The sequence below is a fragment of the Poromitra crassiceps genome (assembly GCF_964638095.1).
Source record: "Poromitra crassiceps genome assembly, chromosome: 17".
Lineage (NCBI taxonomy): Eukaryota > Metazoa > Chordata > Actinopteri > Beryciformes > Melamphaidae > Poromitra > Poromitra crassiceps.
This window is the reverse complement of record NC_139635.1, coordinates 28,080,848-28,104,438: the sequence shown is the minus strand read 5'-3', so window position 1 is coordinate 28,104,438 and position 23,591 is coordinate 28,080,848. Positions and strand designations below refer to the sequence as shown.

Below are 23,591 nucleotides of genomic sequence, written 5' to 3'. Positions count from 1 at the left end.
TGAATCACTCACTGTTGACATCACTCATTCATGACATCACTATGCTCGAGTGACATCACTGATGACAATCTGTGACATCAGTGTTTAAACAAATAAAGTTTAAACAAATAATGATAGACAATGAATACAATATAGAATATAATGTCTGTTTTAAAATGAGGGAACACGCTTGGGACGATACATGAGATTGGTGGGGGGTCTGGGGGTCCTAAAAAAGAAAGAAAGAAAAAAGCAACTTTCTAGCAAAATTCCTGAATTTCTGCCAAGTCTTCATTAAGAATGTCGTGTTTTTTTCTGAAATGGATTATGTTGAGAAGTTCTGCGTATGTTCTGTCGTTGCATTGGCAATGGTCCGCTCTCCTCTTTCAAAAACTCACTACAATCAATAGTACAAGATCATTGCACTTGCTTTTAGCCATCAGCTTCTTCATATATGTCCTTAGGACCTTATTGTTTTTAGCCATTTACTTTTTAATATGTCACCGTCATTATTGTAAATATTACTCTTTTAGGATTGGTATGACATGTATAATTGTATTCTTTGTTTCTATGTTTTTCTTTATGTCCATTTGTTTTCTATTTGCCTTTTATGCTGCCTCTTGGCCAGGTCGTCATTGTAAATGAGAACTGGTTCTCAGTTGACCTACCTGGTTAAATAAAGGTAAAATAAAAATAAATACATAAACAAGACGAATCAGCGTGACGTCACAACCACCCAGAAATGCGGAACGCCGCGGCAGTTAACTGTTAAGTTAACTGAGTTGTGCCAAACAAACGTTAATATCTCAAAAACTATACATCACATGTGACATCGCTTATTGACATTCTGAGGGAGAGCACTGCAGAATTAGCTCAAGAGTTTGATGTATAATGCATGTTGTGTGAACTGTTGCAGTTTTTTTTTAATGTAAACAGGGTCAGCCCGCTAGAGTCAGACACTCAAACTCATGGCCCCATAGGGTCCCATTGCCCTTTTTCATCTTGTAACCCAAAAGAGACATTTGGAGTGAGAAATAGGAGGTGTGGAGCGGAGTGAGAGGTAATTTGAGTGAGTCTCACTTCCAATGAGTGAGAGTATTATGACAATTAAATGTATAGTCTGACAGAAATGTTAATGGGAAAGAAACAACAAAGCATGACAGATTTCGAACGTCCTTGCCATCACCTCACTTTGACCTTCTCAAAATGAGATAACCAGGCAGAATAACAACATCTGACGTCACTTCCTTTCAGTTGTCAAACATGGCGTTGCTCCTAAGGTCAGTACATTTGTGCTACATCTCTTCTCGGCTCGATTAAGGGCTTGTCTCTCGTTTGTCGCGGTTACCATGTCAGGTGCAGGCATGTATCGCAGAAGTACATGAAGGTAGATTACACAAACGTGGTTATAACTTTGTATGTAGCTGTATATCTCCCCAGTCGCCGTAAATCCGTTGCGAAATGATGCTAGCTGACGTTAGCTAGTGGGCTAACTTTAGCCATTCGTGTGTGGAACTGCAAGCTGGGAGAGAGTAGACAGGCAGTGTCGAAAAGATAGGTTAATGAACTTTGACTGTAACTGTGACCAAAATAAAACGTCATGGCGTATCCTCCTGACATGACGGACAGGACAGGAGGAGCTCTAATGGCATTGTTTGACACGGTCGGACATAGCATGCATCGGTGTTAACGCTATCTGTTTATATCTGTTACCCAGGCTTCCTTTACCCCGATAGTTTAATGTGAGAAGACGCCTTGGCACATACTGTTATGCGTTTGTCTTCTAGGTTCTAACTAAGGAGAAAGTCAATAGATGTTGAACTTTGCCTCCCCAGTTCAGTGACCTTAGTTGGCTCTTAGCTACTAGGCTAATGAGGCTAATGAAGCCAGTGCTTATCACTGTTCATAGAAGTTAATTATTCCCCCTTGCCCATGATAAAGAGAAGCAAGCTGCTACTTGTGGCTGCACATAATTCCTCTTTGACTTAATTGGACCAGATTGGCTTGATTCTGGCTGTATATTGCTCAGAGTGTTAGCTCTGTTCTAGTCTATAGACGCTTTTAATTTGACAACATACAGTAAACATTCAAAATTGCCCCTAGCTTTGTTGCAATGTTTGCTAATACAATAGCTGACAGGAAATAAGCTAGGGTTCAAACTGTTCCCATAGCAACACAATTCCGTGAAAACCATCTATAATCTATGGTTCCCTAATGAAGGATAGTCTAGGCCAGGGGTGCCCAATACGTCCGGTGTGGTCGATCGCGTGGCATTGGGGGATTTTTTTTTTTTTTTTTTTTTACTGTTTTTCCACTGTTTCCACTGTTTTTCCACTGTTTCCACTGTTTTTCCACTGTTTTTCCACTGTTCCACTGTTTTCCACTGTATACTCAGTGTATATATATATAAATAAATATGTTTGGTAGATCACTTTGACTTGGTCATTTTAAAAGTAGCTCCCAAGCTGAAAAAGTGTGGGCACCCCTGGTCTAGGCAGAGGTTTTCAAAGTGGGAGGCGTGCCTCCCCAGGGGGGCTTCAAACAGTTTCAGGGGAGGTTCAGTGAATGGAAGTGGAAAACAGATCACATTAGTTATTATATTAGTTATCAAGAGGAGATGACATTGAATGGTTAAAGAGATAATTCAGAGATTCAGAAGTTTTGGGGAATTTGACAGTTTCCCCCACTTTCCCAGAGTCAGAAACAAACAAATGCCTTCAGACAGACCTTTTTCTATGTATTTGGTGTAGTCTGAAAACTGAAGTATGTCAAAACAGCAATATCAGGCTATCTTGGCTCAATTGTTGAGTGTCTATGGGATCAATTAACAATATAGGCATCTAAGAATTTAGCAAAACTCAGCTTTGTCTGAGGGGAGGCCCACAGTCTCAGACTTTGAGAACCCCTGGTCTATGGTTCTCTAATGAAGGGCCTGGCTGACATTGGTGCATTGACATAGAAGGATGTCTTTCCCTTTCCCATATAATAATGGCATGTGTGCTATTGCTGAGGCACAGGTGCTAAAATGTAAGATCTTGGCCCATTTGTTTTGAAATCACATCACAATTCACATCACTAAACACAGTGCCCGTTTCAGAGGAACAAACAGATCTATCATCTAACCAATTTGTTTTGATCTGTTTTCTGTCACTTGTTTCTTGTAAAGCGCTGTGTGACAAAGTGCTCTTTAAATTAACTTGAAATCCATCCAATATGATTCAGTTGATTTTCCAGTTATTGGCAGCGCACCCCCACAATCATGTCACTAGTCAGGCCTTAATTCTAACACATCCTTGTCTTATTCACTAGGACGTTTGCCCGGCAGGGTGTCTGTCTCTCCAGGCCCCAGTACAGTGTCCTCTACAGACAGTGAGTAGTGTGTATTTGTGTGTGTGTGTGTGTGTGTGTGTGTACACAGTGTCCTCTACAGACAGTGAGTTGTGTGTGTGTGTGTGTGTGTGTGTGTGTGTGTGTGTGTGTGTGTGTGTGGGTGGGGGGGGGCACTCTGTTCACATTCTTTCTTTGTGTTCATTCTAGTGAGAGGACGGGCAGCGGTGCAGGTTGTGTGCGTGTGTGTGTGTGTGTGTGTGCTGCGAATGTAAGCGGAGATTAAATAGTCACGTTTCACTTATTTATTTTGCTCACATCACAATAGAAAAAAGCTTATGCGTTTGGGCACAGAGCCTTCTTCTGAAGAAGTTCTTCAGAGCATCTTAGCTATACAGGTTTAGTTTGGTAATACTCTCTGAACTTCCCTTCAGCCGTGCAACAGTCTCTAACACAGGGGACAACTGTTGCCAAAAAACTCATTCTGAAGGAATGGAAGTCCTCCTCTCCACCTTCTTTTCAATTGTGGTTGATGGACATGACTTCTGTTATACCGATGGAGAGACTTAGGTTCCTGAGGACCAACTCACTCAAGAGGTTTTCGGGTGTCTGGGATCCGTTTCTAGCCTACCTCGATGAGGTTAGGGGTGACAGGTGACTCTCCTGGCTGGTTTCTCATGGACCCCTTGCATTGGGATCCCATGCATAATATCTCAAGCACATAAACACCTTATGTGGCTAGTAGCACCACGTTGTAATATTGAATGTCGAATATTTATTTTCTATTTTTCTTCTTTTCTTTTCTTTTCCTGTGTCTGAGCCTGTTCGCCTGTCCTGTTTGTGTATTGTTCAAAAAAAGAAAGAAAATAAAATATTGAGTGAAAAAATGATTCATTACACTGACTACGTTTACATGCACACAATATTCCCGGTTTTTGCCCATATTCAGAAAATGACAATATTCCGACTAAATGAATAATCCATTAATATTCCCGTTTACATGCAGCGTAGCTCGCCCTCCCCGACACGTGAGGGAGGGGGGGAGAGAGAGAGATGCAGGTAGAATCAGCTGAGGTATTCTTACCAGCATCACTTGGTCCATTTCAGGAGCTTGCTGCTGGAAAGTTTGGCGTTGCGATATTTGCACATCCAAGTCTTTCATAAAAAGTAGGCTAGTAGCCTACATTACCTCGCAGGCTCGCAAGCATTTTGGACTTCTGTGGGCACCACTCTCTCTTTAAATCTCTCTCTCTTTAAATCGATGTTTCTCATCTCCTCCTGATCAGAAATGTTGGCTTTTCTTTTCGCATGTCAGAGATGATGGATTATATGATTAGATCGCCTCTTCTAGCGCTTTCTAGCACTCATCAGTTGACCACAAACAGGCAACATGCGTCGCAAACTGCAGTAAAAGCCCTGATTGAGACGTATATTCCGAATGCGCTGTATACATGATCAAAGAATCCTCCTAAAACCCGAATAATACTGGAATAACCCACGTCTTAACTCATTCAGTGCCAGCCACTTTTGGAGAACGGATGCTCCCAGTGCCAGAGTTTTCAGAGCGTTTTCAGTGATTTCTCGAGGCCCACAGAATATTGTGTGATATTACTATGTAAACACCGAACACGCACAAGAACGAGCTGGCTCTATTGTATCATCAGCAAAAAAAAGTTTATTGATACCATTTTCCGTTCTTTAGTTATGAGCCAGAGAAGATAGGTTGTTTTCAGCGTTTTCAGGCTTTTCAAATTATTAGCTGAGATAATCCGCCTTTTGTGAAATGCAGCATTTCAAGCACATTCACTGAGTCTGAAGATAATATTTTCTGATGTAGTGACGTAGTTGTTGTGTGATGCCCTGCGTGCACCACCCCCCTCCCCCCCTCCCCCCGTAAACTCCTCCCCACACTGCACACAGCCTCACGCAACCATTATATTTTCGGAGTCCTGCGTTTGTGTGCTGCTGTCGGCTCTCAGCGCCACAGCAGGGAAGAGCCAACCCGGATTGCTGAATGGTTTGGCGTCAGGGGCTGCTTTCCTGGCTGCTAATCGGTTGGAGAAACTATACAGACAGACAGACAGACAGACAGGGACAGAGGGGCTCAGTTGTGAGCGCGGATTGACTCCTGTTCGGAGCCAATGTCAGCTCCCGCGACAGAGCAAATGGCTCTGGGAGCATGCATCGGGTTGTCTTTGATCCACGGCTTTTAGGCTGTTTCTCGGACCTGTCTCTAATCTGGACTGCACCGAGCAAGCACTGTCGCCACCTAATGAGTCCGTAAAATAGGTTATACACCTCCAATAGCTACTATAGTTGTACAGGAGCTGCCGAAGGCTTTGATCGACGTCCCACCGTCAAAAAACGCATTGGACGTCGAAGGACGTCCGTGGCATTCTACGTCACTATTTAATTGGACGTCGAAGGACGTCCATGGCATTCAATGAGTTAATTGGAAAATGCTAAATTCAGAAAAAGGTTACATTCGGAAAATGCAACTGGAATATGCTGTTTACATGACCCTTATCAAATTCAGAATATTGTCATTTTCCGAATAATAGTTTAATATTGTGTGCATGTAAACGTAGTCAATATATGTAACCATGACTGGAAACAAATTTGCATTAGAGGACTTATATGAGACTTGTAGTTGTATATGTGAACATCTCTGTGAATTATTGGCCGGAATTTTGAAATACATAATTTGTCCTTGAAAAGTGTTGAAATCTATCATTACAAAAGAGTGGCAACTTTGTATATGAAGTTATAAGACATGACCACAACAGACCTGACCTATATGACTAATCTAAAGCCTTTCCTCTCTGGACCACAGTGCTGCTCCAATGGGAACCACAGCTAAGGAGGAGATGAACAAGTTTTGGGCCAAAAACAACAGACTAAACCGACCTATGTCTCCACACATCACCATCTACAAGTATGTTCTTTACCCTGCGGACAATACCGTTTGTAGCCTGTCTTGTTCATAAAGCAATCCAAAAGACATGATAAAGGAAATCACCATTTCAGACATGCAGTCTTTTCGTCATTTGAATGTTTAATGAGACATATTGAGTGATAAGCACTATGAAGTCATATCAAACACTCATTAAAATCCAAATACCCTAATGAAGCCAATGTTTTGCCATGTCCTAGGCATGCACGATATATCGGCATTTGGCAATCATATCTGTATATCGGCCAATGTTAGTAATTTCTTCATAATGGTATCGGTCCGATCAGCAAAATAACTAACCGTGTTAATATCTATGATTTATGGGCTTTTGCAAATGTTTTGGGCATAAAGAAAGACATAACTTTTTCAAATTCACTGTGTTTATATGTTTTTTTTTCACTATGTAAAAATTTGATGATCATAGAAACTTGTTTTTATACAGCTCATATCGTCAAATATCGGTTATCGGCCATAACGGCAATGTTGATATCGGTTATTGGTTCTGCTATTGTACTGTATGCGATCAAATCATTGTAGCTTATTCTACCGCTGCAGCTGTTTGAAATGACTGTATAAGAGCATCGGCCACACATGCCTAAATGAGTTGCACGGTCTTTGTGTTTCAGCTGGTCCGTCCCCATGGTGATGTCCATCACACACAGAGGAACTGGGGTGGGGCTCAGCGGAGGTAACGCATTGTTCTTTTGTCGTCTTCTCCCATAACAATCCATAGTTGTCGATATTGCAGTGAATATCCTTACAGTATATTTCCTTCATCAACATAGCACATCTATCAAATTACCCAGATGATCCCCCGTGAAGATGCCCTTGATAGCGCTTGTGTGCTCCTTTTCTGTTCTTCTTCTTCGTCTGACAGCCTAGAATAGTTGAAACTCTACTGTACCGTTCCGTGTTTGATTGACAACCCCCTCAGGGCATTTTAGCCCATCACCATCGATTCGTGCTAAAAGCGCTCACTGGAATGACAAAACAGAAGTTGTTCAATAGATCGCACCACTTTGCATGTGAAGGATCAAGTCTAATGCTGGCTGGCTAATAGCTCTTAGTCGTTGGTCTGTGGTAAAGCGATAGCCCGTGGCACTTTAAGTCCTCACTGTTGACCTTGACAGCGCATGCTTAAAAAAAGCTCATGTCGACTCTGTTTACCCGGTTTGTGGGTTCAATACAGGTCGGTCTACCTCGCACGCTAAGACACGCGCTCACGGCCGTCCGGGTAGCGCAGCGGCAGCTCTAGATTCCCTGCATACCAAACAGGACGGTCGCAGGTTCGAGCCCCCCCCGCGTTGCCTCCGGCTTAGTCGGACGTCCATACAGGCACAATTTGGCCGTGTCTGCGAGTGGGAAGCCGGATTAGGGGTATGTGTCCTGGTCGCTGCACTAGCGCCTCCTGTGGTCGGTCGGGGCGCCTGTTCCGGGGGGAGTGGAACTGGGGAATGGGGGGAATAGTGTGATCCTCCCACGCGCTACGTCCTGCCGGTGAAACTCCTCGTTCTCAGGTGAAAAGTAGCAGCTGGCGACTGCACATGTATCGGAGGAAGCATGTGCTAGTCTAGCGCTCCCCCGATCAGCAGAGGGGTGGAGCAACGACCGGGGCAGCAGGGGGAATTGGCCATACAATTGGGGAGAAAACGTGGGGGAAAAACTCAGGGGGAAAAAAAAACTTGATTAAAAAAAGACACAGTCACTCACCGCGTCTCATCTCTTTCTGTCACACATTCACATACACTCAGTGTCTGAAATTAACTTTTTGCTTCACCTGCCCAGGCTGGTAAACTAAGACAAATCACCTGCCAAATTGATTAATATATATTTTCCACAGAAATAATTCACCCTACCTGTTTTCAGTGTCATTGTGTATACACAATCAAGTGCTATGTGCATAGATTCAGAGGTTTGATTTAAAAACTTGCCCACTCACACAATGGATGTTTTTGTCTTACAAATGTGTCCTTTTTGGTGGCTTCAGACCTTCTCTACACTGTTGAATCTACAGTATGTGTCTAACGTGGCGTTTCTACCAACGTTGGGCTACTTAACCATCCAGTCAGTGGAGAAACAGATGTTAAGATGTTGCCGCTTTGTGTGGAACAGCATAATAGCCAGCCAATCAACAGCCCCGTTTGATACAGCGCCATGGTTTTCCTTTGATTTTATTGGCTTGCGGTCAGAGACAGTGTACGGTGGACAGCAGGGACTAAGTTTGAGAACAGGCTGTTCACTGTATTTAACTGAACACTTGATTTTCCCACCAAAGACACATTTTTACCAGCGTACATTTTGGAGCTTGACAGGGGCTAATTTTGTGCCTGGCGCACTCATCTCTTTCTGACTCGTACACACACACACACACGCACACACATATGCGCGCACACACACCAACCACACGCTGTTATCTTTCTCTCACACATTCACTCACACATATAGGGATGAAACAATGATAAGTCGTGACGTTTCGTAGTATTACCCTTTCAAATGTTAATTATCATTAAAACGGTGTTACCGTGATGACCTTGTTACCATGATTACAGCGCTTAGAAAAACATCATCAACCAAAGTTAGCAACTGTCTCCCAGACGCAGTCTTGGTGAAATGATTTCAAACCAAAATGCAAAACAAAAAACACCGATTGGATCTTCCAGTGTGCAGACTTCCCTCTGTTTGATCTATACCCTTTTGTCCACGTTTTTCTCCTGGATGTGCACATCATTTGTTTTTGTTTTTTTCATTATAAAACTGAAATGATTTCAGTGAGTGTCTCAGTACTTTTTGCACGTTTTCAGCACATTTGAACAATACCGTCATAATACTGATCACCGTGATCATTTTGTTCACTATAATCGTGATATAAAATGCTCATACCGTTTCATCTCGACACACATACACACCGTTATCCATCACCTGCTCTCACTGCTCCTCTCTGTCTCTAGCTATCTCGGCCTTTGCCTTGGCAGCGCTGGTACTACCGGGGAGTTACCCACACTACCTGGACTTGATCCACTCGCTGTCCGTCGGCCCGTATCTCATCGGGCTGGCCAAGTTCGGCATCGCCTTCCCCGTATCGTACCACACCTACAACGGCATCCGCCATCTGGTAAGACTGCTCACTTTCACAAGACCTGGAGGTGGAATTGTAGAGCCACGTGTCGATCCAGGAGCCATTTTTTCTCTGTCTCTCTCCCTCTCCCTCTCTCTCTCTTTATCTGAGACCCTGGAAGCTTCTGGCTCCTGGTGTAGGTTGAAGAGCTTCAGTGATCAGGCCTTGGGTACAATTAGGGACAGAAATCTGAAGAAAATTTATGGGGGAAAAAATCTAACCGATTAATTTTCTGATGATCGAGTAACCGATTAATCAACAGATTGTTTCAACACCAGTTGTCTGGCAAAGTGGCTGGTATGGTACAAAGACGCCACCACGTCACATCTACCAGGATCTGTTTTTAAGCGGTGCAACCGCTTCTATAAGTGACTTTGTGTGTAGGAGCAGTCGACATGCTTACTTTTCTCTTCTTCTCTCTTCTTCTTCTTCTAAACCAGTGGTGGGACATGGGCAAGGGCTTCAGAATCCCAGATGTGTACCGCACCGGCTACACAGTGATCGTCCTGTCCATCATCACTGCCATCGCCGTGGCCCTCCTCTGAGCACAGGAGGAGAGGACAAGAGGAGGACAGGGGATGTGTGTGTGTGTGTAGGGAATGTGGACTGGAGGGAGTGTGGGAGTTTTGTTTATATGTTGTCGGCCCCAACTCAATAAAGTAATAAATAAATAAAGGATTATATTATGTTGTACACAGACACAGTGTTGTAGTGGTTTGTCACAGGTGGGAAATAGTGTTATCCCTTGGAGTTAAATATACTCCGGAAAGCCTATAGGGGTCATTGACTGCAGCGGAGTGGTTCAAAGTGCAGCATGCAAATGTGACCTAGTTTTCTTCCTCACACTTGTTCTTGGTGTGAACAACAACCGCCGGCCCAAATTAGACGTGTCCTACATGTATTTCCATATGTCATTTGTCTAATGGCACAGTGACGTCACATTCATTAATCACTCCTGTTTGCCCTCAGCGCCTAGTCGGAGTCAGCCGGGCCCCAACCAGTGTGGCCTGTTGTTTCTGTGTGGAGGAGTGTCTGTTCACTGTGTACGCCGCCATTCCTATTTCACCTTCTCCAGGCCTCCAGGACCCCCCCCCCCCCCCCCCCCCCAATTTTATTGTGTTTTTGTTTGTGTAAAAGTATTGTGTATGTTGACCTATGGCCTTTTTTTTATAGCTAGAAGGAGAGAAAAAGCAAATCGAAGCAAACAAAATAAAACAAAAACAAAACCGCCATAGTTACAAGTGTCCATTATCAAAGGGTGTTCAAAATGTATATCAGTTAGCCCGTAAACATTTTCCACTGTCATAAATCATCCATTTCTGCCATTTACTAACTCATTTTCTCACTCTCACTCTCACTCAAAGCCCATAGGACATTTTTCCCCCTTAGTATAAATCTTACAATTTCTAACCATTGTTCTATAGTAGGGGGTTCAGTCTTATGCCAATTTCTTGTTATTGCCTTCTTGCTTGCGATCAATAATATCTTGGTTAAATATCTGTCATTGTCTATGACACAATCATTTATCTTCCCAAAGTACATAACTTTGCATTCCTTACCTATTGCATATCCCAGAATGTCTTTAATTGTAACAGGCACATTTTCCCCAAAATGAGTAATTGATTTATGACATTATGGTTTGCCTCTATTCCCACATATCCTCCAACATGATTGTTGTGAACCGGTTTGTTTACTTTTTCATTTAGAATTATAATGAAGTAGCGTTTTAGGTTTTTCCATCCAAACTCCCATGTTGAATTTGTAGTAGGCCTCGTGTGTTGTGTTTCGCACAAACTGAGCCATTCCCTCCATTGTAATGTCAATGTTCAGTTCCCTCTCCAACTCCTTTTTAGTAAGTTCTAAATGTACATAGTATCTTAGATTTTGGTATAGCACCAAGATGACCTTGAATCTTGTCCCACTGTGTCTCCATCATTACACCAAGCACTCCATTTGAGGTTATTTCCTTTGTAAAATAATCCCCTCAATTGTAAATAATTAAAGAAGTCTTCATTTTCCAATCCATATCTCTCTCAAATCCTGAAAACTCTCACATGTCCACTCTTGGTTATTGTACAGTACACATTGCTATGACCCCCCTTTCAGATGTCTCTTTTTTGTGAGACACAGCGTTGGAAAGTGGGGCTAAAACGTGGAGAGGCAGCCCAGTGGTGGAAGCTGTGCCTCAGGCCGTACCTCCCACTGAGCCACACAGGAGCTCCACGCCGCAAACTCAACAGCTTTTCTACTGTATTTTGAATAAAAGCAGGCCATGCTATCATGGCAGATCCAACTCTATTTATGTAAGGTAACAAGCGCACACTGGGAAAAACAACAGTAAACGTTCCAGGGAGGAGGCTATACTGCACACGTGCTGTGTAGCACGCGCGACGGTTTAAAATGTGTCTGTTTGCATCAACAACGTGACTTGCACTGAGAGAAGCCAGTGGACCGTATATAGTTGGGTGAAAGAAAATGTGCTTAAATTGGCCTGTTCCAACAATTTGTTGCTCACAACTGGCGGCTCGCTGTGAAAATGCTTGTCTGAATTTCAGATATGCTGTTCGGAACATTTTCTCCCTGAGCCACACACACAGGCTATGATGAAGACTGTTGCTTCTAAAGTAGGACACAGAAAATTGTCAGTTGTAAAAAATAAATAAATCCAATGTTTATATAAGTCCACACCCAATACGACTAGTGTGTTGAGAAATGTGCATGTGATGTTTCACGCCAAGACAAGTCACCAGACACTGCAGTGTGTATGTCTTGTGTTATATTTGTTATGGTTATGTGCTGTCATGTATGGTTGTCAATGTTTTTATATTCTTTGATGCTCTTTGTGCAAATTCCCCAAGGAGCAATAAAGCTTTCATTCATTCCCCCATCACAGTTAATTTAACACTTGATAGGCTGGATTTGAACATCCCACCCACTGCCATGATTACAGCAGTTATTTGGCATCATGACTGTTTTCCCAAGATGGGAGCGAAGCTACACTCCAGGCTAATTTCCACCTGGACTGGAGGTCCATTGGCCTCATTTTCTGTTGTCGTTGACAGGAAAATTGGTCAGAATCAGCAGGTTTGCAGAGTGGATTTGCATCTAGTCTGTTCAAATTGAACCCTAGGAGAAATAGTCTCTCTCTAAGGTAATCAAAATGTGGGTTGTTTGCTGGAATGATTCACAGTGAGAAACGGCACTCTTATTGATGCATTTCAGTTTTCAATTTTGCTCCGATGTCATCATTATTTTCATTATTATGGTTGTGATGAGATAAGTGAAAGTAAATGGGGGATGGAGAAGAGGCTCTCGTCATCTTTATCAAGCAGAGAGCAGAGACTAATGATGATGCGGCTGCAGCACCCCCTACCGGGCGGCCGATTACCGTCCACAGAGCCGCGTATGGTGCTGATGCTGCGTGAGAGATGCTGAGGAGGCTGCATGCGCTGTGTAGGGCGGGGCGGGAGGCGAGATATAAACCTGCTTTTCATCGGAAAAAATGGTGCCTCAGTCTCTGTGGCGCAATGGAATAGCGCGCTGGACTTCTAATCCAGAGGCTCCGGGTTCGAGTCCCGGCAGAGATGAGAGTCGCGGGGATGCGGCTTTTTAGATGGGCTCCGTTAATGTGAAACGCATGATAGAGAGTGTCTGTAGCAGGGATTTATGGCTTTTGTGAATAGAATAGGATAGGTCTTGCACTTCTGTGAGCTGATAGAGATAGATAGATAGATAGATAGATAGATAGATAGATAGATAGATAGATAGATAGATAGATAGATAGATAGATAGATAGATAGCCTAGATAGATAACAAAGGGCTAATCAAAAATATGCTGATGCTATTTGAATTCTATACCATCTGATCGGTTACACCTATAGGCTATATAACTTTGTCTATTTGTTTTCATGTTTCCTTCTGTTGTAGTATTATGTAGGCTACGGATTATTGTTATTATTTCTGGGGTAGGCTATAGACCTATCATAGGTAGCCTATAGGAACGAGAAACCCTGAAAGGGCTTAATAAAAAGGGCTTAATAAGCCTTTTCAGGTTTTCTCGTCTCTATACCTCCACTTTACTTTCTTTTCGCATTTTTATCCGTTTTATATTTGTGCACACACAAAACATCCAAACTGGCTAGAAATGCCATCATGCCGTTTCTGGCTTCCAACTCTTGTAGCTGTTCAGGCTGCTAAATTAGCATTTGTGCAGTGTGCTGCTGCCTCACCACCTATACGCCAGACACATTTTCATCAGATAGCCTATAACCCTAGATAGATACATAGCCTACTGTATAGATAGCATAGATAGATAGACAGACGAGATAGGCTACACGAGATAGATGGATGGATGGATGGATAGATAGATTATTTAACCACCTGTTATATAGGCGATTCCATTGCTTAAATGATGCACAGTGCATCAGGACCGATCTGTTATTCCTGGAACTTCACGTGGACGCGCCTTTTCAGCGTGCAAAGGTCACCGCGTTAATATGCAGATTTGAAATGGGCATGCAGCTTGAGAGCAGAACCTCTGGGCGTGTGCTGCGACAGTGCCAGCCTGTTCTCCGCTGCCTGTTGGTCAACATCACGACACCACAGCAGCTCTGTGGTGTGTGAAAGACAGCCAGCGGACACCAGGGCCATTAACCCTGCGCGCAGCCCGCCCCACCTGCACCCAGGCACGTTTCAGCACCTGGAACTGTCCATTCATTTCACCACCGCCAGAGAGGCTGCTTCTGACGCACGTACTCATCAAACAACAACAAACAACAATTAAAGCCTATCCTCATAACAAGTGTTTAATGATGCCAGATGCTGCATTTCTAATCTCTCGCTTTGTTCAGAGAGAGACTCCAGAACGCTATTAGGCTACTCTTATAACAAAAGGGAGTATTTTGCCTAGAACCAGTTACCAGATATAGCCTTGTCTTGAGATTTTTATTGTTGTAGATTCCTGTAGGCTATTGAATTACTACGTGGGGGGATACTCGTGGTGAATGAGTGACTAAAACCTCGGACTGTATATCCTCGGCTTTTTAATGGGGTAATCTCCAGTAAATAAAATTATAGCAGATAAACTAATTTTGTCGCTGACCTTCCGGGAGTCCTTTCAAGGACCCCCGAAGGTCCCTGGAGACCAGTTTGGGAACCCTTAGTGATTACCCATATTAGGCTACCCCCAGCCAAAGACGTCCCTGAAGAGCCCTCGTGTTCCTGTGTGGAGAGCAGCTGCTTGCTTGAAGATCCCACAAACCCTCGCGCCTCCACATTGATTTTTTTTCTTATTATTTCATTTTCTCAAACCCGCCTCCCTCCCTGGTTTCAGTTTGTCGCCATCACTGATTGGGCTTTCGTGCCGGTGCCGCGCCATCCATGTTTAACCCCATGCCTCCCCGCACACAGACCTAATCCGCCAGTCAAACTAATCCTTAATCCTCTGGCAAGTTGAACACCAGCCTCCCCTCCTTCCCTGATTCCCAAACAGCCACTAGTGAAGTCTAACGGGCCTATGATGCATGGAGACAGGCCACGCCTTCAGAGCCATAGCATAGGCCCTAGTAATCCTATAATACATTTTAGAAGGACACTATCCCGATAAAAGTAGCCTATATATTATAGGAATTGTATAGAATATAAAAGTCTCAATAAACTCACTATAAAGTACTACCAGACACACTGTAAATCTATAGGAGTAGGGTAAGGCTATCATAGCAATAGCTATTATAGGGAGTTTACTATATTACCATATATTGCAAGTTATCAGGCCTATCGAGGCTAAGATATATGTAGCCTATAGCCATAATGTCAGTGATAAGAACCAGCATCGAGAACCGTGACAATCATAGTGTGAAGCCTCGACTGACCTCTGCTGTCCCCTCTTACAGTAGCCTATATGAGTAATCCTTTACTATATTTATGATATAGGCTATGCAAACATCAGCCAAATGTATATAATGTAATGTGTATAAGGTCAAAATAGCTATTATAGGCAGAAATCCTGCAGGCTAGATAAAAGAAAAAAAAATGAACATAAAGTTAAGACCAGTTAGAGTCACTATGGGGTATTATGGGGACATTATGGTGATTTTTCGGTATGTTTAGATCCCACTTTATCTGCTCCATCTTCCTCGTGCTGCTCTCAGCAGCCGCTAGGCCCGGCTGCTGCTCTGGCTGGCCCTGTTATCCCAATGGTACGGGCCAAATCGTATTAAAATCCCCTCCCCTCCCCCCCCTCCCTCCCTCCCTCTCATGCCTCCCTCCCTTGTCCCCTCCCCTCCCTTCTTTCAGACAGACTGTTTTTGCTGCAGTGAACGGTAGCCGTGGCGCGAGCGAGATAGAGAGAGAGAGAGAGAGAGAGGAGGAAAAGGCAAGAAAAACAAGGAGAAGGAAGAAGGAGCTAGCCTAAAAAAGTCGATAAAAGCAGATTGAGAGGAGGCTTCGGACAAGCGGACCGCTGCGCATCAAAGCAGGGACCTTACTGGGGAGCTTACTGGAGACCAAGCGCCGACAAACCCGACTCCGGAGGCGGAATATCACGGTGTGTGTGCATTACCGTATCCCTTATTGCTTCGCAGCGTGTGTTATTGTTGTCCGGGGGGTAGAGGCAGGGCAGGCAGCCGATAGGGCGGGCTGGAGACACCTGTCACTTGCCGATGCTTGGGAATGTATCCGTGTGGTGTGCGCACTTCGCTGGGTAGAGAGAGGGTGCTGGCTGGGGTGTGTAATCCCGCTATGCTTGTCCGGGGGAAAGAGCGATATAATCCCTACGTGTTTTATAATTTACTCCGAGTGTGCGTTTTGTTGTCGGGCAGCTGCCTGCCGTCCCCTCCCCTCCTCTCTCCCCTATCCTCCTCCCGCTCTATATTGGCTCCATTGCTCTGCTAAAACCCAAAGCATTACAACATTACAACAACTGTCTCTTTCAAGCATTTAGAAAGAAGTGCCTACTATCACCAGAGATTTCTTTCTGCAAGTGCAGAAGAGATTGTGTACACAGATAGGAGCCGACTCTCTGAGCAACATTGCCCGGGTCGAGTGCTCCCGCGGTCCGTCGCAGCGATGCAGGTAGCCACCAGCATTACTGAGCTATTATTATTATTATTATTATTATTATTATGATGAAGTGTCCAGCCAACTTGCCCGGGCTTATCTCCCCGCCCCGCTGGCCTCGTTCCAGGTTGTGTTTTCATTTCTCGCCATCACTCCCAACAAGGAAGGGTTGGATGGAGTAACAATAAACACCCCCCCCCCCCCCCCCCACACACACACACACACACACACACCCCAAACCCCTCCCCTCTATCCCCGCCCTATCCACCACCCCTGCCCGTCCCGCAGGCAGCCTCGGTTCTCTCTCTCTCTCCCTCCCCCCCTCTCAGCGGTGACAATGAGAGAGCGTTTCGCAGATAGGAGCCAGCTATTAGGGCTCGCATCGCCTCGGCACAGTACTGCTATTTTTAAGAAGTGTGCGTGCCAGCGTGCGAGAGGAAGAGAGAGAAAGAGAAAGAGAGGAAGAGAGAGAGAGAGAGAGAGAGAGGAAAAGAAGGAGAGAAAGAGAGAGACGCTGAGCGGGTATTATAATGATGAAGTGCGCACGTCCCCAGCCGTCTCCAGTCTTGCGCACGGTGTAGAGGTATTCTCAGCGGGCGACATGTGCACCTCTCCCCTGGTGCCAGGCCGCTTCCCTTTTCCCTTTTTTTCTTCCTTTCCTTTCCCTCTGCGTTATGTCTAATTACAATGAGTTAGTTGTTGCTCGGGTTATTATGGGCTGATCAAAACACGTCATTCCACACGACACACACACACACACACACACACACACACACACACACACACACACACACAGCTTGTTAGAATGGATGAATAATTTCCTTGTAAAAAGCCTCCCCCTTTCTCTCTGTTTTTTCACTGGTTTGGCTCTATCACTGCGTCACAAACACACACAGGCACACGCACACACACAGGCACACATACACACACACACACACACACACACACACACACACACACACACACACACACACACACACACACACACACACACACACACACACACACACACACAGTATGGCAGGACACAAGCAGATCGATGAATACCCATGGAGCTAACGCGTGACTAACGGGTGGGCCAAAGCGTTCACAGCAGCCAGCCAATGGCGGAGCCTGCAATTAATGGCCAATGTCCCCGGCTGGTTTCCTTTATCTCTCCTGTGCTTCCCCTGCAGGTCAGGTGACCCCCCTCACAGCCCCCTCGGCCCTCCCCAGGATTCAGCCACACACGCGGATCCGTGCGCCCCAACATGGCCTCCGTGCGCCCCACCATGGCCTCCGCATCAGCCCCCTCCTCCGCTCTATGGACCATCAGCTTATTGACGCTTCTACTCGCAGCAGCGGTTCACAGCACCATCGTCTATGGTGAGCATCTCTCTGTCTCTCTCTCTCTCTCTCTCTCTCTCTCTCTCTCTCTCTCCTATTCTCTCCTCATATCTCTCTCCCCCCTGGGCCCCTGACCTCTCCCTCCCTCTCTCTCACGGTGCCCCTTATCTGTTGTTGACTTCAGTCTTTTTCGTTGTTTCCCGTATTATGACAAGGGACTCACAGAGCCGTTAATAAGCACATGGGACGACACCCCCCACCCAGCAGCACCCCCCCCCCCCCTGTGGACCCCAGTGGAATTTCTGCTGTTGTTTTTGTGGAATGTGTGTGACTCGCACGTGGACATGGGGCTCCGGACACGCATGCAGACTACAGGCTTTACTGGCAGAGCTTACTTCCTCTCTGGCGTCTCTTTGCTTTTGGCTTTTAGCGCTATCGCACATCTTGCATACACACACATAGGCTACTGTACATGCACAAAGACAGCCACACACACACACACACACACACACACACACACAGACACCCTGGCTGTCTTCCCGTCCAGCTGCTCAGTGTCTCTCTCTCTCTCTCTTTCTCACAGACATACAGTACAGTGCAGTAGTCTCTCTCTCTTTCTCACAGACATACAGTGCAGTACAGTAGTCTTGGCTCCAGACACTTTGGAGATGTCAGCCTGCCAATCGTCTGGGAACTTCTTGTCAAAAATAGTAGTTTGAACGGCGGGCGAGAAACGGCCTCAAACAAACCGACGCCCCCTTTGTCAAGTTAGCGGAAATGACGCTCTGTCCCACATTGTCCTCCCGTAGTGAAACAAACTGGAGATACAGAGAGTCACTTTGTAACACGGAGAGAGCTTTTTAAAACGTTGAACATTGATGTCTCGAGCAGTGGAGTGGAGTCGGACTGGAGTCTAAGTCCTGGACACGTTTTCAGGACTCGTGACTCGACTTGGACTTGAGCACTGATGACTCAGATGGACTTGGACTCGAGCCTTCGTGCATTCATTTGGACTCAGAGGCCATTTACACCTGGCGTTAACATGTGTTTTCTGTGATCAGATTGCAATCAGATTGTGTTTTATCACTTGAAATGCCAGGTGTAAATACCCCCAAAACGCATTGAAGAAGGATTGCAATCTGATCGGCCAAACCACCTCCGGAGGTGGTCAGGGATGCATTGTGTACACATTGAACACAAGTGTAAATAAATGCAATGTGTCCTCTCAATCTGGATACAGCAACTTTATGCGGATTGAGAGGACAACCATTTCTGCCATCAGATTGCAATCAGATTGCAGAAAACGCATGTTAATGCCAGGTGTAAATGGCTTCTCAAAAGTTGGAGATGAGTACCGTACTCAGACTTGTTAGTTGACAGTTTTTGTGTGTGTTTTTGTTAATTGTTTGTGTAATAGGCCCTAATAATTTGGCATACGATATTGATAGCTATATTGATACTGTGACATTGTTCAATTTTGTACAAGGGCAGGGATGTGTGTTCCACCTACATGTGGATTCATGCTCATGTTCAGTAACTCCAGACTCGGACTTGACTTGGACTCTTCTTTGGTGACTCTCTGGACTCGGACTGGAGATATAGTGACTTGACTACAACACTGGTCCCAAGCAACGTTACATTGTTTCATTCCGTTTGATCTTCTCCATGTCACCGCCCCCTCTGCACGAAGGGCCGCCCTAAAGATGTTTTTGTGCCGTGGTGGCCTAAAGGTTAGAGAAGCGAGCTTGTGACTGGAATGTCATCGGTTCAATCCCCGCGACCGGCAGCATACATCTTGGTGGGGAAAGTGAAAAAGCAGCGCTTGCCCCTCCCTCATTACCATCGCTGAGGTGCCCTTGAGCAAGGCCCTTAACCCCAACCGCTGCAGTGGAGCTGCTCAGTGGCCAGCAGATCAGACTGTGGTTGTACTGGTCAGCTTCCAGGTGTGAATGTGTGTGTGTGTGTGTGTGTGTGTGTGTGTGTGTGTGTGTGTGTGTGTGTGAATGTGAACAGGGCGGCTCCTGAAAAACAGCATTGCTCTCAGTGAGACTCCCCCTGTATAAATAAAGGTTCAAAATAAAAGACTAGATTGGTTCTGCAATGCAGTTTTGTTTTTCCAACTCTCAAATTGTTTCCAGCTTTATTTCCCACCAGGGATAAATAAAGTATCTATGAAAGATAAATAAATAAAGTAAAGATAAATAGAGCACTCTATCTATCTAACAATGAAAGATGGGAGAAAGTTCCCAGTCTCTAGTTCAGTGACACTGATAGAGACTGAGAACTGAGTCTAAGGGTGCTTTCTCAGTGGCGCCCCGGTACCGTTCCCGAGCACACTTGTCCCCAAATCGACCCCAGTTTCGGAACATTTGACGAGTGTGAACATTGCGTTCCGTTCCGTTCTGCGCCCGGGCTCGCAACGGAGGAACCGTGACAGGATCCACTTGAAAAGGTGGTCTGGGGGGAGCGCTTTGGCGTGCCGCCCGGGCACGGAACAGTTGCGAGTGTGAAAGCCAACCGTTCCGAACCACATAGATAACAAACGGGTATAAACTCCAGGCATAGTTGATGACGCAAGTGCACTCTGTTCCGTTTCCGAGCACGGAAGAAATGCTGTAATGTGAAAGCTGACCAGCAGGGGAGAGGGAGGGGCGGGGAAGGGCAATCGTTCCAGAGTGTGGAAGAAATGCTGTAATGTGAAAGCTGACCAGCAGGGGAGAGGGGCGGGGGGGCAATCGTTCCCGAGTGTGGAACGGAACGGAACGAAAGCAATGCAAAAGCAAGCAGTGAGAAAGCAGCCTAACAGTGCATAGACTATGGCTGTGTTCCCATCAGCTAGTAGTTCCCCTTCCAAGTGGACTGCACAGGGTATTTAGCCATGTTAAGGAATAAGGCTGAATACCCTGTGCAGTCCACTTCACAGGGAACTACTAGCCGATCAGAACGCAGCCTATATATCTTTATCAGAGGTTCTTGACGTGGAGATAGATGATCACGAACCATCCTCTGACCTCTCAAATGCCAAGATAACAGCATGCACACACACACACACACACACACACACACACACACACACACACACACACACACACACACACACACACACACACACACACACAAAGACACACATGCACACGCACATTGAGTACAAAGGCACAGGACACATGTGATTACATGGCGTAAGCTGCTCTCCGGCTGTGATGGAGGCGCGGGCGTGGCTGAAAGCGGATGCTGACAGAGGATTTGATGAGAGCAGCACTTTGTAATGATCCGCCTGCTGTGAGCAGCACCCTAACGCACACACACACACACACACACACACACACACACACACACACACACACACACACACATACACACACAGCACCCTAACGCACAGGGCTCCACTGTCCGCCCGCCCGACCGCCCCACGCGCTTTTCCAATTACATAACGCTCAAGTGACCGGGCTGACTGTCGGTAATACAACCTTCAGAGGGCAAAGCCAGCCCACGGCAAAATGACTTGCAATGATTGGCCACAAATCCATGGCTATATTGATCCCGACACAGGTAGAATCCTGTTGGCATTTTTCTCATTACAGTTGGGATTTAATTGCAAGGAAACTGTGTTTGCCAAGGAAACTGTAAGATGATAGAGCAATGGAGAAAGTTTCAAATAGACTAGCTCTCTGATTTGCATTTTGCAATATATATCCTCAGAGGCCCCTCGTTGCGCACGCCCACACAGTCTCACTGATCTGAATGCATCCAAACACACACGCACGGATGCGCGCGCGCGCACACGCGCACGCACACGCACACACACACACACACGCACAACGTAATTACTGTAGTTCCACTCCCTTTAACCACGTCAGCCGTTTTTACCGTCTGCTGAATTATGCATCATTGTATTTCTCCGCTTTTGCATATGAGATGTGTGGAAGCGGAGGCTGTCAATGTGAGCTCACGATGGTCAGCGCCGCGAGGTGGGAGAAACCATCTCACTGTGCCAAGAAGCCAGGACGGGGGTCACCAGGCGCCGCTGAGCCGATCCAAACGGAGCCTTGCCAGGAGGACCCAAATAAACGCTCTTGAAGATGAGCAATGCGAAAACCATCTGCAGATTGGATGCGGCGCTGATGATGAGACATCAATCTCCGGTCAGCAGAACGGCGGACGGCGCCGCTGACCCCCCACGCCCGGCGGAGCTCGTCACTGGAACCCAAGCAGCGTTGTTTGGCGGCGCGAAAGCGATTCTGGCTCCCGTTCAGCCGCGCGTCACATTTGATGAAGGTGCGCCTGGTGGGGGAGGCCTGACCATGCATGACCAATTCTTGCTTTGGTTTCACACCTAAGCGCTGTTTTACATGATCACGTCAGTCAAGGAGAATAATTAAGCCCTGCGCTGCTGCTGCTGCTGCCGGCTGACGGTGGTTTAGGAGATGAGAAAACACCTCAAACCGGGGGAATTGAGATGAGAATGGAGGCAGCGAACAGTGCTGACTTGACAAGGTTAGAGTTGCAGCAGCGTGCGTCTTATAAAACCTTAAAATCGTACTCAAGGACACGGTTTCCTTTGAAACAAATACAGTGTCGGTTGTGAAGTGAATCAGAATCAGAATCACACAAACCAGCACCACATTTTTCTTCTTCTTCTTCTTCTTCTTCTTCTTCTTCTTCTTCTTCTTCTTCTTCTTCTTCTTCTTCTTCTTCTTCTTCTTCTTCTTCTTCTTCTTCTTCTTCTTCTTCTTCTTCTTCTTTAGCTGCAACCAGCAGCTCTATAAATCACTCAAAAAGTTCACCAACATTCAGTTTTCGCCCTAGGAGGCTGAAATCTGGCATGGTGGTCAGGTGTGTGTGTGTGTGTGTGTGTGTGTGTGTGTGTGGCAGAGGCAGAGTAGGGTGGGCTGCCCCCTGCCATCCTGCATTTTGGAAATTTGCACATGTGGTCTCAGCTATTGCCAATTTTTTTGAGTCTCACTGATGCTGTCTTTTTCAGGAGCGCCCCGTTAACATTCACATGCACACTCATCCCAGGAAGCTGAGCGCAGTCTGATCTGCTGGCCACTGAGCAGCTCCACTGGAGCGGTTGGGGTTAAGGGCCTTGCTCAAGGGCACCTCAGTGGTGGTAATAAGGGAGGGGCAAGCGCCGCCTTTTCACTTTCCCCACCAAGATTTATCCTGTTTTTTTTGCTGTGACCAGCAGCTCTATAAGTCACTCTGTCAGTTGGTCGGTCGCTCCACAAAAAGTTCACCACTCTTTAGCGGCCACAGTTTTCGCCCTAGGAGGCTGGAATTTGGTTTGGGAGGTCAAATGTGTGTATGTGTGTTTATATGTGTGTGTGTGTGTGTGTGTGTGTGTGTGTGTGTGTGTGTGTGTGTGTGTTTGTGTTCATGCCAATTGGCTTAAAGGAGGCAACATTTTGAAATGCAGGATGGCAGGGGCAGAGGCCTGAAATTTGGCATGGAGGTCGTGGGTGTGTTTGTGTGTGTGCGCATGTGTGTGTGTGTGTGTGTGTGTGTGTGTGTGTGTGCGCGCGCGTGCACGTGTATGTGAAGGTGTGTGTTTGTGTTCATGCTCATTGGCTAAAAGGGGGCAGTGGGAGGGGGGGGGGGGGGGCTTGCAGTGTGGCAGAGGCAGAGTAGGGTGGGCTGCCCCTACCATCCTGTATTTCGGAAATTCACATTATGTGGTCGCAGCTATTGTGTATTCACGTTTTCTTTATAACTTCCATGTATTTGTGCTCCAGTGGAGGAAGGAAGACATTCATCACAATCAGTTTTCAAGTGTTTTTCATTAAGTAAAATGTACAGGAATTTGTCTTGGAGGCAATGGTGCAGAGACATATTGAC

General features: G+C 45.8%; 2 protein-coding genes across 3 annotated transcripts in view; both read left to right on the top strand.

The window, feature by feature from the left end:
- Positions 1-1,238: 1,238 nt before the first annotated feature.
- Positions 1,239-10,067, top strand: sdhc (succinate dehydrogenase complex, subunit C, integral membrane protein). Of its 2 annotated transcripts, none has more exons than XM_083653390.1 (6): positions 1,239-1,259; positions 3,289-3,348; positions 6,140-6,241; positions 6,886-6,947; positions 9,208-9,371; positions 9,815-10,067. In XM_083653390.1, the coding sequence occupies exons 1-6, from the start codon at positions 1,243-1,245 to the stop codon at positions 9,917-9,919; spliced, it is 510 nt and encodes a 169-aa protein (XP_083509516.1). In that variant the 5' UTR covers positions 1,239-1,242; the 3' UTR covers positions 9,920-10,067. The 2 variants fall into 2 exon arrangements, with proteins under 2 accessions (XP_083509516.1, XP_083509517.1); XM_083653391.1 differs by lacking the exon at positions 1,239-1,259 and adding an exon at positions 1,332-1,366.
- Positions 10,068-15,715: 5,648 nt separating this feature from the next.
- cadm3 (cell adhesion molecule 3) overlaps positions 15,716-23,591 on the top strand; it is a 168,923-nt gene continuing 161,047 nt past the window's right edge. The window contains exons 1-2 of the mRNA XM_083654039.1: positions 15,716-15,918; positions 17,606-17,795. Of these exons, the coding sequence (XP_083510165.1) occupies positions 17,681-17,795 (115 nt within the window). The 5' untranslated portion in view covers positions 15,716-15,918; positions 17,606-17,680. The remainder of the gene's footprint in view (positions 15,919-17,605; positions 17,796-23,591) is intronic.

Excerpts from the sequence above, each read along its gene's own strand:
- sdhc (XM_083653390.1), top strand. Across the intron at positions 6,242-6,885 it reads CCACACATCACCATCTACAA|CTGGTCCGTCCCCATGGTGA; the intron begins GTATGTTCTTTA and ends TTTGTGTTTCAG. Across the intron at positions 9,372-9,814 it reads ACAACGGCATCCGCCATCTG|TGGTGGGACATGGGCAAGGG; the intron begins GTAAGACTGCTC and ends CTTCTAAACCAG.